We start from the raw sequence: 13,488 nt of genomic DNA, 5'->3' as shown, positions 1-13,488 counted from the left end.
CCTGCTAAGCACGTAGGGGACACGGGGCTCCACCCCAGGACCCCGAGGTCATGACCCCAGCCACGATCCAGAGTTGGACTCTTGACTGAGCCACCCAGGCGGCCCTCTCTACGGGTATTTTAAATGTGAGGTGCACATTTGGGATCAGACGTCTTCCTCTGCTCTTTTGCACTAACGCAGAACCTCCCGCCTCCTTAGGAAGCCTCCCTTGTAACCTCGTATTCTCGAGCAGCATCGTATTCTAGAACCAAGTTTTCCCACGTGGTTCCTCCAGTTCCCTTATCCTCAGAGTTGGAGGGAAAACGGGCACCGTGACCGCACGCACACACTGAGCTCCTCTGGGTCCCCCGCTTGAGTGGGGATGGCCGTGGGGGCCCGGAGTCTGCCCTCAGCCTCCCACCCTGGGGGGCTGAAGACCGGTTCACTGTCACACCCCCGTGGGAATGACAGCTTTCAGGGCTGCCCCACAGCGCTCCCAGCACCCCCCCGCCGCCGCCACAATATCCATCTTCAACGCTAGCTGCAAACAAGGTCCACCTGTCCCCAAAGCGAACGCAATCTCGCTGCTGCTCCTGACAAGATGAGGTAACAGAGGTGGGCGTGGAGGGAGGGACCATGAGTCTGGGCCAGAGATCCGAGGCCCTCTGGCCTTTGGGTCGGTAGCCAGCCATGATGACAAGCAGGAGGCAGGTCGAGGGGACGTGGTCCCAGGGCCAGGCAGGATTCTGACTTCCGCCCTGGGCTGGAACAGGGAAGGGGGTGGGCCGTTTGTTGGCAGCCCCCATTTCAACCATACCTTGGTGTCCTAAGGACCTGGTACGGTGGAGGAAAGGCAGTGTGGGGGACGGTGGGCTGGGCAAGAGGTTTGAAAACCACTCTTGCAAAGGCTTGTCCCTCCCCGCTCAGAGCAGAGCTTTGCACACACAGGGGTGGGCCTAACACGCACAGGGTTGAGGTCAAGAAAAGAACCTCAAAGCAGATTCTTTCGGACAAACTGTTTATTGAAGTTTAGGTCACTAGGGGGTGTCTCCCATTGTATCCCAGAATTCCGGGACTCAGGGCGGTGGCAAAGTGGCAATGGTGAATTTGGGAATCTGGTCTCCCAAAAGTACCTGCCGCTCCACCCCTGATTCTGCGATGGCTGCCAGGCGGATCACCCCTCCGCTGGAGCCGTCCCGCTCCATGGCCAAGGCGAGAGCTGCGAACGAAAGAAAGCTGGGGTCAGGGTCAGATGCCGGCTTCACGACAAGGAGTGAGGAATGGATATGCGGGTGGCTCAGATATGAGGGTCAGAGTTCACAGGCCCAGAAAGCTAAGTCCGCACCATTGGCAGTGAACTGCAGACACTCGTCCTTGGTCATGCCTTCCCGGTAGGTCGCATCGACGTAGCCATAGATGTAGGAGCTCCCGGAGCCCCCGATGGCAAAGGACTGCCTTACCATCATACCCCCCATGGGCACTGAGTACACCTGCCAGATGGAAGGACGAGAAGAGTCACTGGCTGTACCGACGGCAGCACACGGACATATACCCGCACCCATGGGGGACCGGTCTGGGAGGAGTTACTATTAAGTGAAGTAGAAACTGGGAAGAAAAACAGAAAATGGGTGGAGTGGGGAGAGGATCAAAGGCCTGTGCTCTGCTGGGGGCGGGGGTGGGGGATCTCACCTGCCCTCCCTCCTGGGGGTCCCAGCCCGCAATGATGATTCCTGCCATCAGGTCCTCCCGGTATCGGTAACACATCTCCTTGAAGAGACTGGCCGCTGTGTGGACCAGCGGGGGCTCGTTCAGCTCAATGCTAGAGGGTGGGGAGAGTGACAGGAAAGGTAGCGTCAGGGCCTGGGAGTCAGACCATTTAGCACCTGGGGTCCCAGCTCCCTGCAGATACCCACCCCTCCCCTGCCCACAGGTACCTGTGGAAACCGAGCTGGTAAGTGACCGCATCGGCAACTGCCTGGGTGTCAGCCGCTGAGCCCGAACGGCAGCAGAAAATACGGTCGTGAATAGGGGTCAGCTTGTCAGTCACTCGATTGGCGATGTAGGACCTGCAGGATGGCAGGGCCGTGATGGGGCAATCCCACTCGTCTCCCACCCCTATCCCACTACTGGCCACTCCAAGGGCTCAGCATTTCCCATTAGTTCCCACCCCAACTGAAGCCAGCACAGACTTTTGCAAAAATGTCACCAAAGGGTGAGAAGGGGAAATTGAGAAGTAGTGGGAGCTGGAACAGATCTTTCAGTCCAAGGAGGGGAGAGACCTCCCTTCCCGCGAGGGGCTGTGGAGGGTAAGGACGGCCTGCCAGGCCAGGAAGGAAGGAAGGGAGGGAAAGACTGGATGCCTGGCCAAGACCTGTCCGGAGCTCACCCGGTGGTCGTTCTGGAGTCGGCTCCCAGAACCACGCCCCCTTCAAACTGCACAGCCATGATAGTGGTCTGGGGGAAGGAGAAAGGGGTGAGTCCGGGCCCCTTCCCATTGTCCCGCGTACGCAAACCCCAACGATTCCTTGGTGCAGTCCCTAGAGCACGCAAGTCGTGCGCCACCGACCCGCCAGCAAATCTCCCGGGGCCCCAGCACCCCTGCACAGCACCAGGATTCCAATCCCCACATCCCCAGAGGCCCACGCCGGCCGGAAACCCTCGTCCCGCGAGACTCCGGGCTCCGCGTTCCAGCGTCCCTCTCCAACATCCTCAGGACACCTCTTCAGCGCTCCAGCATCAGACCACCTCGATCCCCCGCCCTCCCGTATTCCAACCCACGCAGGCCTCATTCTCCCATCAAGCATCAAGCCTTGCGCACATCTCCTGAACCCCGGGCGCCTCCTCACCCCTGTGGACACTTCCCGGCTTTCCCAGTCCGGGGTAATGGCCTCGGGACCCCAGGCCGGCGCGGACCCCAAGCCTCGAGGGGCTACTAAGGTGGCCGCCATCTTCCTCCTCCGGCACTGCCACAAAGCAACTGTCGTAAAGCGCCCTGTCACTCTCTTCAGTCCCGCGGTGGAGCCGTCTGCGGGCGAAGCTCAGTCACGATTGACGGCCGAAGGGAAAGCAACGGCTCAGGGAAGATTCTTTTGCGACAGTGAACGCTTGACGGCGGGGTGGCCTGCCGACGCGCAGAAAAGCGCCCACGACGGTGCGGATGGCCTACATTTCCCATCGGGCTGCGCGGGACTGACGTAATCTGAAGGGCGTCGAGGTTCAGAGTCTTGGGGTGCATTTGGGCGTCTCTGAATTAAAATGGCTTCACAGGCCTTGCTTCTCTTGGATGTATACACCTAGGACCGTACACTCGGAGTGGAATTGCTCGGTCATGTAGGAACTCAGGCTGGGGGCTCAGTCAGTCAAGCGTGGGCCTTCGGCTCAGGGCGTGGTCCCGGGGTCCTGGGATCGAGTTTCGCATAGGGCTCCCTGCTCGGCGGGGAGCCTGCTTCTGTCTTTCCTTCTGCCTGCCGCTCTGCTGGCTTGTACTCGCTGTCAAATAAAGTCTTAAAGAAAGAAAGGAAAGGATTTAGCATTTTGCGGAAATGACAGTTTCCCATAGCAGCTGCCCCCCCCCCCCCCCAGCGGTCCGCCAGCCCCGCGTGCATCGAGCACCGCGTCTCTCCGCGTTCTCGCTGACGGTCACTGTGCGCTTCCTGTTGTGGCCGTCCTCCTGGGCTCGAAGGGGCATCTTGGGTGGCCCCCACCCCCATTTCCTTAGTGATTAGTGACGTTCAGCATATTTTCACGTGCTAATAATGGACCATTTGCATATCATGTCTGTTCAAATCCTTGGCCTGTTTTATTTTTATTCTATTATTATTTTTAAGTAATCTCTACACTCATCGTGGGGCTCCGGCTCACAAGCCCGAGGTCAAGCATCACATGCTCCAGCAACTGAGCCAGCCAGACCCCCCAAAACAGGGTTATCTTTTTATTGTTGAATCCTAGGTGTTCTATTTTATTTCTAGATACTAAGCCTTTGTCAGGCATATGATTTGCAAATATTTTCTCCCATTCTATTGATTGTCTTTTCACTTCCTTCACTGGTATTCTTTGAAACAAACATTTAAAAAAATTTTTTTTTAGATTTTATTTATTTGACAGACAGAGATCACAAGTAGGCAGAGAGGCAGGCAGAGAGAGGAAGGGATGCGGGCCGATCCCAGGACCCTGAGATCATGACCTGAGCCAAAGGCAGAGGCTTTAACCCACTGAGCCACCGAGGCACCCCACAAACACTTAAAAAAAAAAATTTTATTTGAGACCCTTGGGTGGCTCAGTGGGTTAAGCATCTGCCTTCAATTCAGGTCATGTTCTCAGGGTACTGGGATCAAGTCCCACATCAGCTCCCTGCTCAGCAGGGAGCCTGGTTCTCCCTCTGGCTGCTGTTCCCCCTGCTTTGTGCTGTCTCTCCAATAAATAAATAAATAAAATCTTTTTTTTAAAGCCTTTGAAATTAAAAAAAAAATTATTTGAGAGAGAGAGTATGAGCAGGGGGAGAGGCGGAGGGAGAAGCAGACTTCCTGCAGAGTAGCAGGGCTACTGATGCAGGGCTTGATCTGAAGCCTGATGCAGGGCTTGATCTCAGGATCCTGAGAAGGCAGACACCCAGCTGACTGAGCCACCCAGGCGCCTCTCCACTCCGACCTTTTTATTTCTTTCCGTCTGCTTTTTTTGGTTGTTGTTTTAGTTTGCTCTTCTTTTTATAGTTTCTTTTTTTTTAAAGATTTTATTTATTTATTTGACAGACAGAGATCACAAGTAGGCAGAGAGGCAGGCAGAGAGAGAGGAGGAAGCAGGCTCCCTGCTGAGCAGAAAGTCCGATGTGGGGCTCAATCCCAGGACCCCGAGATCATGACCTGAGCCGAAAGCAGAGGCTTAACCCACTGAGCCCCCCAGGCGCCCCTTCTTATAGTTTTTAAGTAGGACGCTTGATCTATTGATTTAAGATCTTTCTTCATTTTTAAAATAGGCATTTACAGGGACAAGTTTCCCTCTGAGCACTCTGATGCTGCATCCCTAAGCTTTGATGTGTTTTGTTTTCCTTTTCACGCATCTCACAATGCTTGCCCTGTGATTTCTCCTTTGACCCACTGGTTGTTCAGGATCATGTTGTTTCTTTTCTACGTATTCGTGAATTTCTCAAATCCCTTCCTGTTAGGGATTTCTGTTTCATTTCCTTTTAGGGAATATTTTGTGACTTCGGACTTTTGAAATTTATTTTTTTAAAGATTTATTTATTTGAGAGAGGAAAGAGAATCTTGAACAGACTCTCTGTTGACGCAGGTCTCGATCCCAGGTGGAAATCAAAAGTCAGACCCTTAACCGACTGAGCCACCCAGGAGCCCCTAATCTTTATTTTATTGTTTTAATCTTTTAAAGATTTTTATGTATGTATTTATCTATCTATCAGAGAGAGTGAGCACAGGCAGACAGAGTGGCAGGCAGAGGCGGAGGGAGAAGCAGGCTCCTCGCCGAGCAAGGAGCCCAATGTGGGACTCGACTCGATCCCAGGACACGGGATCATGACCTGAGCTGAAGGCAGCTGCTCAACCAACTGAGCCACCCAGGTGTCCCTATTGTTTTAATCTCTTAAAATGTATTGAGCTAGGGGCCCCTCGGTGGCTCAGAGGGTTAGGCCTCTGCCTTCGGCTCAGATTGTGATCTCAGGGTCCTGGGATCCAGCCCCGCATCGGGCTCTCTGCTCAGCGGGGAGCCTGCTTCCCTCCCGCTTTCTCTGCCTGCCTCTCTGCCTGCTTGTGATCTCTGTCAAATAGATAAATAAAATCTTTAAAAAAATTTATTGAGCTATTGCGAGGCCTAACATAGGGTGTCTCTTGGAGCATGTCATATGTGCGCTTGAGAAGAACGTGTATTTTCCTGGTGTCGTGCGGAGCGGTCTTCCTGTGACCCTGCCGCGGTCTTCTACGTACCACAGCTGGAGCGGGTTTTTGAATTTTGAGTCTGATCTAAACGACCCGCTGCTTCAGGTGGGCTCTGGAGACAGAGTCCTATCTGTGTAAGGTAGTTTGTAACATCCTCCTTGAACCTGCTCCTGCCCACCAGTCCAGAATCATGTCTCCTCTTTACTTCGTAATTTTTTTATTGCAGGAAAATATAAATAATGTAACGTAAAGTTCAGCATTTTAGACATTTTTGTCATATGATTCAGCAGCATTAATTACATTTGCATTACTGTGCAAAACCTCCTCTTTTCATTTGGACTCTAGGCTCCGGCCATCTGAGCCATTTCGCGTGTTCAGACATTCATTTAACAAAAGGCTAGTGAATGTCTACTAGGAGACAGGCACTGTTTGAGGCACTGGATGTACATCAGGGAACAAATTTCTGTCTAGAAACTCCCTGCCCCATGCAGCTTGCATTTCTTTTTGGTTTTTTTTAAAGATTTTATTTATTTATTCGACAGAGAGAGATCACAAGCAGACAGAGAGGCAGGCAGAGAGAGAGAGAGGGAAGCAGGCTCCCTGCCGAGCAGAGAGCCTGATGCGGGACTCGATCTCAGGACCCCAAGATCACGACCGGAGCCGAAGGCAGTGGCTTAACCCACTGAGCCACCCAGGCGCCCCAACAGCTTGCATTTCTCAATGGAAACAAAACACACCAAATAATTACAAAACACAGTGCGTTATTAGACCGTGACTCATGCTAAGAAAAAAAAAAAAAACAAAGTAGGGAAGGGAAATAGGAAGAGTGTGTGTGTGTGTGTGTGTGTGTGTGTGTGTGTGTGTGTGTTGAAATTTTAGAAAGAATCATCAGGGAAGGGGCCCCTGGGTGGCTCAGTGGGTTAAAGTCTCTGCCTTCAGCTCAGGTCATGATCCCGGGATCCTGGAATCGAGCTTTTGGCTCAGTGGGGGACCCACCTGCCTACTTGTGATCTCTGTCTGTCAAATAAATAAATTTTTAAAATCTTAAAAAAAAAGAATCATCAATCTCCCTGAGACTCTCCCTGAGGAGACATTTGAGTAAAGTCCAGAAGGAAGGAGTGAGGGAAATCATTTCTCTATTTCAGGGAAAAGCTTTCTGGACAGAGGGAAGAGACAGTACAAAGATCTTGAGGCAGGATCATGCCTGAAATAGTGACTGAAAAATCCAAGAGGTCAATTTGGCTGGTACAGTGTGATCACGTAGGACCTTTACGAAGGTCTTCATCATTCTCAGCTGAAAATATAACCCAGAAAATTTACTTAAGTTCTTTTTTTTTTTTTTCATCTGAGTGCAATAGGGAGCGACTGGAAGGTTTGGAGCCTGGAAGTGATGGAATATGATCTTTCAAGAGACTACTTTGCTCTGTGAAAACCCACAATAGGGAAACCGAGTATGGGACACAGAGACAGCTAGGAGGCCACTGTAATAATCCGGGTGATAGACATAAAGGTTGCTCGATAAGGGCGCTGGCAGGGGAGATTGTGGGAAATGGTCAGATTCGGCAGATCAGATGTGGGTGGGAAGAGAGAGAAACATAAGTCAGGACGACTACCAACTTTCTGGCTTAAGGACGTGGAGAGTGTGGTGCTCATGTACTGCCCTGGCAGAGACTGGAGGAAGTACCTGCGGGGAGGGAAGGCATTGGAAGCTCAGGTTGGGACATGTGAGGTTCTAGCAGACATTCCGGCGAAGACACGTAACAGAAGCTGCATAGACAGATAGGAGGAAAGTGGGTCGGACCCACCCTTTGAGTTTTCGGCGTGTGAAACGGCCACTTTCCCGTTCCCTGTTGCCGTGGGAGCGGTCAAGGGGACCTTTGCAGGAGCCGCGCGCCCGCTGGTGTGTCCTGGCGCGCAGCTTTCACGCTCGGGCGGCCGAACGCAGAAGCCGCGGCGCATACGGAGAGGTGCGGCTCCGAGGGCGGGGGCTGCATCGGCGGCGTGTGCGGACGAGCCCGGCAAAGAGCCGGCCGCGCTGGGCCGGGGCTCGGGGCGCAGGGCTGGGCCGGGGCTCGGGACGCAGGGCTGGGCCGGAGACTGGGCACGCAGCTGGCACCCGCAGGCTTGGGAGTGGCTGGGAGCGTGAGTCTCCGGCTGCCGGGAACAGGTATGACGCATCTTCCCACGTCCATTGTTCCCACTTCCCTCCAGCGCCTGCCGTCATCGCACGAGACGCCCCGAACCCGCCGCACCCCAAGAGCGTATCTTATTCCCATGGCGCCTCCCCTCGCCCCGCGGCTGCGCAGAGCGGGTGGGGCGTTACCCCACCCCTCCGGGGGCGGGCTCTCCAGGCATCGAAGTCACGCGGAGGCGTGGCTCCGGCGGCCCCGCCCACTGGGCGGACTTCAGGCCAGCTGGAGCAGGCCGCGCTCGGCCAGCAGGTCCTGGGTGCGGTTGTAGACCTCCTCCAGGGTGCCGGCCACCCGGACCAGCGCGGCCCGCGCCTCCGCCTCCCCGGCGCCCGGGCACGCGAGCTGCAGCCAGCGGCCGCGACCCGGGAAGGCGAGGAACGCAAGGCGGGCGGCCTGGCGGACCACCCAGGGGTGGTGCAGGCCCAGGGCCGTGCGGTACGCGTCGCTGCACTGCACGCCGGCGTCCGGGCCTCCGAGCCCCCCGGTCGCCACCCGGTGGAGACAGAGCTGGGACCAGCGCAGCGCTCGGTGCAGCAACAGCAGGATCCGGGAGCCCGAGGAGCTGGCGGTGTCTCGCGGGGCGACGCCGGGGCGCTCCAGCCGGCCCTCCCGCCGCTCCCACGCAGCCATGGCCAGCAGCGACGAGTAGTGCGCCGCCTCCGGGCCGTGCACCCGAGCCTCGAGGGCTGTCACTTTGGCGGAGGCCTCGCTCGTGGCGAAGGCGAAGATGGAGCCGAGGGGAGTTAGGAACCTGCGTGTTCGGTGGCGGGCAGAGCGTGGTGGTTGGAGAGGGGGCGGGGCAGCCCCGGGAGGCCGCGCCTGGTGGGGGGCACGAGAGCGCTCACCTGACCAGCGCCCTCCATCCGGCTAGGTACTGTGACAAAACCACGTCCCCTTCGGGGTCCAGGCTGGCTTGGAACGGCCCCATCACGTGGCCCAGCACGCCCTGGGGTCCCCCACACGGAGGCTCTTCCCACTCGGGGGCCTCCAGGGAACCTGACTGCCGCGGGACCTGGGGGTAGACACGCGCGGAAGGGGCGGGAGCAGAACCCCTAGCCTGCTGGGTCTCCTTCGCCCCGCAGCCCCGTGGGACCCTGCAGAAATGACCTCTGGCTGGCGTCTCTCCTGCCGTACTCGGCTGCGGGCGAGAGAGGGGAGCCAAGGCGCAGGACCCGCCCGTCACCCGACCCTCAGCCCGGCCCCTTGCCCGCGATCGGGGTCGCACCCGGAGCTCCCGGCCCCAGTCCTATGCCGGGCATACCTGGACCGGCGGCGTTCTCTCCGGAATGCACGACTGCGTCCGGGATCCGCAGCCTGGGGGCGCGCCTGGGGAGGGGCGAGGCCGAGTGCTGAGGGCCCGGAGATGGGGCTTAGGTCCCCAGCGTTTGGCTTCCCCGTTCCTCCCCGAGCCGAGGAGGGAGGCGAGCACTCACGCGAGCTCCAAGCGCGGAGAGAAAGCAGCAGCAGCAAGAGGAGCGCGAGAGGAATCGCGTGGCGGACCCAGCGCCGTGAGGCCAGCCGAAGCAACGCGACCCCGACGGCTGCTGCTGGGGCCATCGCGCCCTTCCAGCCCAAGCCACCCCTTGTCCCTGCGCCTCGGCAGAAACCTCCGGTGCCCTAAGTTGCTAAGGTTTAATAATTAACCTACTAAGTCCCCTTCCCCTGTGCCCTTTGCCCCAGAGGGCAGCATCCCCGCGGGGAAGGACCGGATGAAGAGGATTGGGGGGATTCACCGGACGGAGAGGATGGCGGCGGGGGGAGGGATCGGCAGCGACCACACGTCTCTGTGTTTGCCTTCCGCGTGGGGCCAGGTGGTAGTAAGCGCAAAGAGGGCCTGGGGTCGAACCAGCTCCCCCACTGAGCATGGTGTGGGTCCTACATTAGCTCTGGGCTTGAATTCTCGCCACTGCAAATTGAGGACAATAATAGGTACTTTGTCAATCTCACCCAAGGATTAAATGGTAACGTATGTGCAAACACTGTACATGGAAAATCTTAACCACAATTGCTCCACAAATCTTCACCTATGAAGTTCAAACGCAGGGCACCTGGGGTCCAGGAAGTACCCCCTTCTAAATTCACAAGCCTGCCTCCAGGGGACCTGTCTCCATCTGGATGCTTTATACGTTTACATTTTTGTGGTTTAGTTTCTGTAAACTCCAGATTGGTTCTGGCTCTCCGGTTATTCATTTTTTGGGGTATGTAATTTTTTTTTTTTTTAAGTAATCTCTCCGCCCAACGTAGGGCTTGAACTCATGACCTGAAGGTCAAGAGTGGCATGCTCTATGGACTGAGCTAGGCGAGACGCCCCCATTATTCTTCAAACCAAACTTTATGAACTATTTCTGCATCCAGGCCCTGTCCTAAGCCTCAAGAAGACAAAAGAGCCTTCACACAGCTCAAGGTCCAGTGGAAAATGTATCATGTCTTCCCCGTGCACATGTGGGCTCGCATGAAGACAGTGGCCTTGTTTTTCCTGGTTGCTGTTCTATTTGCAGGACTTAGAATAGTGCCTAGGCCAAAATACATTATTGGTATATAAATATGTATTGAATAAACACAGGAAAGTGTGGAAAGCAGGCAAATCGGGTGGTGTACCTCAAGACCAATGAGCTTTTTTTTTTTTTTTCTTCCCCAAATAGGAGTCCACCTGGTGGTCATAGCTAGGAAAACACTCGGGAAGGACCCAGGAAGTGATGGCAGAAACAGCATCCCTTGGGGTGCCTGGATGCCTCAGTCCGTTAAGGATCTGCCTTAGGCTCCGGTTATGACCTCAGGGTCCTGGGATCGAGTCTCACGTGGGGCTCCCTGCTCCACAGGGAGCCTGAGCCTGCTTTTCCTTCTCCCTCGGCCTATTGCTCCCCCTGCTTGTGCTCTCCCTCTATGTCAAATAAATAAATCAATCTCTCACACAAAAAACCCACCAAAAACAGCACCTCTTGTTCTTAGGGGTTCTTAATCCCCTGCCCATAAACTTCCTAGAATTGTTCCTGTCTATGTTTTCTTCTTAGGGGAAGGGGTACCCCAGATTCTCTGGGAGTCAGGGCCGCAATCACTAAGGAGGTCCTTTCTAGCTCGCACAGTTTCTGGATTCTTGCCCTATCTCTCCCTCTAATGCTCCCTCCAATCCTGGAGGTCCCTAAGGTTGCTGGTTACCCATCCTCTCCAGCATTCCAGAACATCCTTTCCATCCCCAGATGGAGGGTCTCTCCACTTCCCATAGTTGGAGCGTTTCCCAGCTTGCTGACCTTGACCTTAGGCACGTTGCTTGCCATCTCTAAGCCCCATTTCCACCATCTGCGGAGTAGAAAGGGTAATCCCCCCTCCTACACCCGCTGTGAGGATTGAATAATGCCAGAACAGAACCAGAAGTCGGGGCCTGCAGTAAATGTTCAGTGGGGGGTGGTTTATTCAACTGTTGGTCAGTTCTCTGGGCCCTTCTCTTCTCCGGCACTGGGAGCCTCTGTCTCCTTGAGCAGAGGTGGAGTCTGCAAGGTTCCCGGAACAGATTAGTTTCAGGTGTCGCTTAATCCAGGAGGCCCTTCCGTAATCGGACCCTTCAGAGGGGCAGAGGTGGTATAAATCTACGTAAGCCGCCAGGCTCACAGAGGCTGCAGGATGGAGAGGGGGCCAGGAGCCCAGCTGCTGCTGCTGCTGCTGCTGCTATGGGCCACCTGCTGGGGACAGGCACCCGCAGACCGCCTGAGCGACTACGCATCGGTCATTGATGTGACCAACGGGGGTCCTTGGGGTGACTGGGCCTGGCCCGAGATGTGTCCTGATGGATTCTTCGCCAGCGGGTTCTCGCTCAAGGTGGGGGTTCAGGCCTAGGTCTCCGAGGAGGGAGATGCACGACCCCGTGCAGGGAACACATCATAATAGTCTTAACCGGTCCTTACCCCTCTGATTGCCCTGCCCAGGAGGAGCCCCCCCAAGGCATTCCTGGCGACGACACTGCTTTGAACGGGATCCGACTGCACTGCTCGCGGGGGAACGCAGAGCGCAACAAGCAAGTGGTGCAGTCCCAGTCTGGAAGGTGCGGGACAGGGTCCAAGGGCCCCCCATGATGCGGATACGCCCCTTACCCTGTTACACGCCTACCCTCCCCGCTAAAAGGTTCCTCCAGGGCTGTGGGGCAGCTTAGACCGGGGAGTGGGTGGAAGACCTCCCCTCCGCCCCTCGGCGGAGGTCAGGTGACGAGACCCCACCCACCAGGGGTCGCGCAGCACCCCTGAGGAGACCCCAAAGCTGGGTGGGGACGGGGGTGGGGGCAAGACCCAGAGGTAGAGCTTCTCCCCTTCCCTCGCAGGTGGGGCGTGTGGAGTGAGCCCCTGTGGTGTCCCGGGGGTGGCTTCCTCGTGGCTTTCTCACTGCGCGTGGAGGCCCCGGAGGCCCGGGGGGACAACACGGCGGCCAACAACGTGCGCTTCCGCTGCTCGGACGGCACGGAGCTGGAGGGGCCCGGCCTGGCCTGGGGTGACTTTGGAGAGTGGAGTAAGGCCTGCCCCAAGGGCTTGTGCGGTTTGCAGACCAAGGTGGAGCGGCCGAGGGGCCTCCTGGACGACACCGCGCTCAACGACGTGCGCTTTTTCTGCTGCCGCAGTTAACCAGGGCGCCCGCCCCGGGGCCAGTCCCACCGCTCGCTATTAAAGCTTCTCTGTCTTGGCTCTGGTCTTGCTTGTTTCAGGGGTAGGAAACTGCGTCTCTCCGTCCTCCTCCCAGCCCGAGACACTGGGCCAGGCCCAAATTCGGGTTGGAGCTCAGGAGTCCTCAAAGGCCACTGAAAGTTACGGACCCATAACCTTGGAAAAATGCCCTTAAACACACTTTTGCACCGAAGTGCGGCAAGTCCCCGGCCTCCTGAGGGCGTCTGCGGACACCTCGTTCTCATTAGGAGCTCAGGCTGTTTGCTTTCTGAACGACTAGGGACCTCAGCTCGAGAAACTTCAAACAAATCAGGAGACGATGAAGCTAGAACACCTCAAGGTCTCATTTTCTAGAGTTTAAGCTCATTTGTCTTTTCCAGTTTCCTTCCTTTCCCTACAAAAGTGAAAGAGTGGCTTTTCCATGTGCGGATTTCCACCTGGGACTTCCCCCTTTGTCCTTGGGGCTCCCGACCTGGAACCCCCCAGCGACCCAGCTGGCTAACCCACTCACCAGATTGCAGGGCCAATTTCCCTTTCTCAGACTTCATCTTATCTTAAAAAGTCCCTCCAGCAGCCGATACCTATCCCATTACCAGCGTGTTTTTCTAAAAAGTGAAGTGATCTATTTCCTTAAAAAAAAAAAGTACCCGTCTTAGACCCCGAGGTTGTTCAATTCTTGAGCGCGTAGAGCCCGCCTGTCTCGTCTACCGCTGGATTTGAGCGCACGCTCACAGCTCAGGGATCAGTCGCTGAAACGTGCAGGGGTCCCACACCGGGGCGCCCCCG

At 56.1% G+C, this 13,488-nt stretch overlaps 3 protein-coding genes across 6 annotated transcripts; 1 reads left to right on the top strand and 2 right to left on the bottom strand.

Annotated features, from left to right (window-relative positions):
* Positions 1-980: 980 nt before the first annotated feature.
* PSMB6 (proteasome 20S subunit beta 6) lies at positions 981-3,323 on the bottom strand. Its single transcript, XM_045984596.1, has 6 exons — positions 2,826-3,323; positions 2,366-2,433; positions 1,914-2,045; positions 1,669-1,798; positions 1,325-1,469; positions 981-1,198 (listed from the first exon to the last, which is right to left on the bottom strand). The coding sequence occupies exons 1-6, from the start codon at positions 2,925-2,927 to the stop codon at positions 1,056-1,058; spliced, it is 720 nt and encodes a 239-aa protein (XP_045840552.1). The 5' UTR covers positions 2,928-3,323; the 3' UTR covers positions 981-1,055.
* Positions 3,324-6,579: 3,256 nt separating this feature from the next.
* On the bottom strand, positions 6,580-9,686 carry GLTPD2 (glycolipid transfer protein domain containing 2). 3 transcript variants are annotated; one of them, XM_045984592.1, is made up of 4 exons: positions 9,490-9,686; positions 9,318-9,382; positions 8,902-9,068; positions 6,580-8,807 (listed from the first exon to the last, which is right to left on the bottom strand). In XM_045984592.1, the coding sequence occupies exons 1-4, from the start codon at positions 9,611-9,613 to the stop codon at positions 8,270-8,272; spliced, it is 894 nt and encodes a 297-aa protein (XP_045840548.1). In that variant the 5' UTR covers positions 9,614-9,686; the 3' UTR covers positions 6,580-8,269. The 3 variants fall into 3 exon arrangements, with proteins under 3 accessions (XP_045840548.1, XP_045840551.1, XP_045840550.1); XM_045984595.1 differs by lacking the exon at positions 8,902-9,068 and having other exon boundaries at positions 9,318-9,405; XM_045984594.1 differs by lacking the exon at positions 8,902-9,068 and having other exon boundaries at positions 9,318-9,686.
* Positions 9,550-13,413, top strand: VMO1 (vitelline membrane outer layer 1 homolog). Of its 2 annotated transcripts, XM_045984599.1 has the most exons (3): positions 11,462-11,869; positions 11,977-12,092; positions 12,366-13,413. In XM_045984599.1, the coding sequence occupies exons 1-3, from the start codon at positions 11,675-11,677 to the stop codon at positions 12,661-12,663; spliced, it is 609 nt and encodes a 202-aa protein (XP_045840555.1). In that variant the 5' UTR covers positions 11,462-11,674; the 3' UTR covers positions 12,664-13,413. The 2 variants fall into 2 exon arrangements, 1 of the variants encoding a protein (XP_045840555.1); XR_006815898.1 differs by lacking the exon at positions 11,462-11,869 and adding an exon at positions 9,550-9,686 and having other exon boundaries at positions 11,977-12,507.
* The last annotated feature ends 75 nt before the right edge of the window (positions 13,414-13,488 follow it).

Source organism: Meles meles, chromosome 18 (assembly GCF_922984935.1).
Source record: "Meles meles chromosome 18, mMelMel3.1 paternal haplotype, whole genome shotgun sequence".
In the NCBI taxonomy this organism is placed as follows: Eukaryota; Metazoa; Chordata; class Mammalia; order Carnivora; family Mustelidae; genus Meles; species Meles meles.
Note: the sequence above shows the minus strand (reverse complement) of the source record. Positions and strands in the feature narration are given on the sequence as shown.

Excerpts from the sequence above, each read along its gene's own strand:
- PSMB6 (XM_045984596.1), bottom strand. The coding sequence starts at position 2,927 with ATGGCGGCCACCTTAGTAGCCCCTCGAGGCTTGGGGTCCGCGCCGGCC. Across the intron at positions 2,434-2,825 it reads GCCGGGAAGTGTCCACAGGG|ACCACTATCATGGCTGTGCA; the intron begins GTGAGGAGGCGC and ends TCCTTCCCCCAG. Across the intron at positions 2,046-2,365 it reads GACTCCAGAACGACCACCGG|GTCCTACATCGCCAATCGAG; the intron begins GTGAGCTCCGGA and ends GCCATCCTGCAG.
- GLTPD2 (XM_045984592.1), bottom strand. The coding sequence starts at position 9,613 with ATGGCCCCAGCAGCAGCCGTCGGGGTCGCGTTGCTTCGGCTGGCCTCA. Across the intron at positions 9,383-9,489 it reads TCTCCGCGCTTGGAGCTCGC|GCGCGCCCCCAGGCTGCGGA; the intron begins GTGAGTGCTCGC and ends GCCCCTCCCCAG. Across the intron at positions 9,069-9,317 it reads AGAGAACGCCGCCGGTCCAG|GTCCCGCGGCAGTCAGGTTC; the intron begins GTATGCCCGGCA and ends GTCTACCCCCAG.
- VMO1 (XM_045984599.1), top strand. The coding sequence starts at position 11,675 with ATGGAGAGGGGGCCAGGAGCCCAGCTGCTGCTGCTGCTGCTGCTGCTA. Across the intron at positions 11,870-11,976 it reads CCAGCGGGTTCTCGCTCAAG|GAGGAGCCCCCCCAAGGCAT; the intron begins GTGGGGGTTCAG and ends TGCCCTGCCCAG. Across the intron at positions 12,093-12,365 it reads GTGCAGTCCCAGTCTGGAAG|GTGGGGCGTGTGGAGTGAGC; the intron begins GTGCGGGACAGG and ends CTTCCCTCGCAG.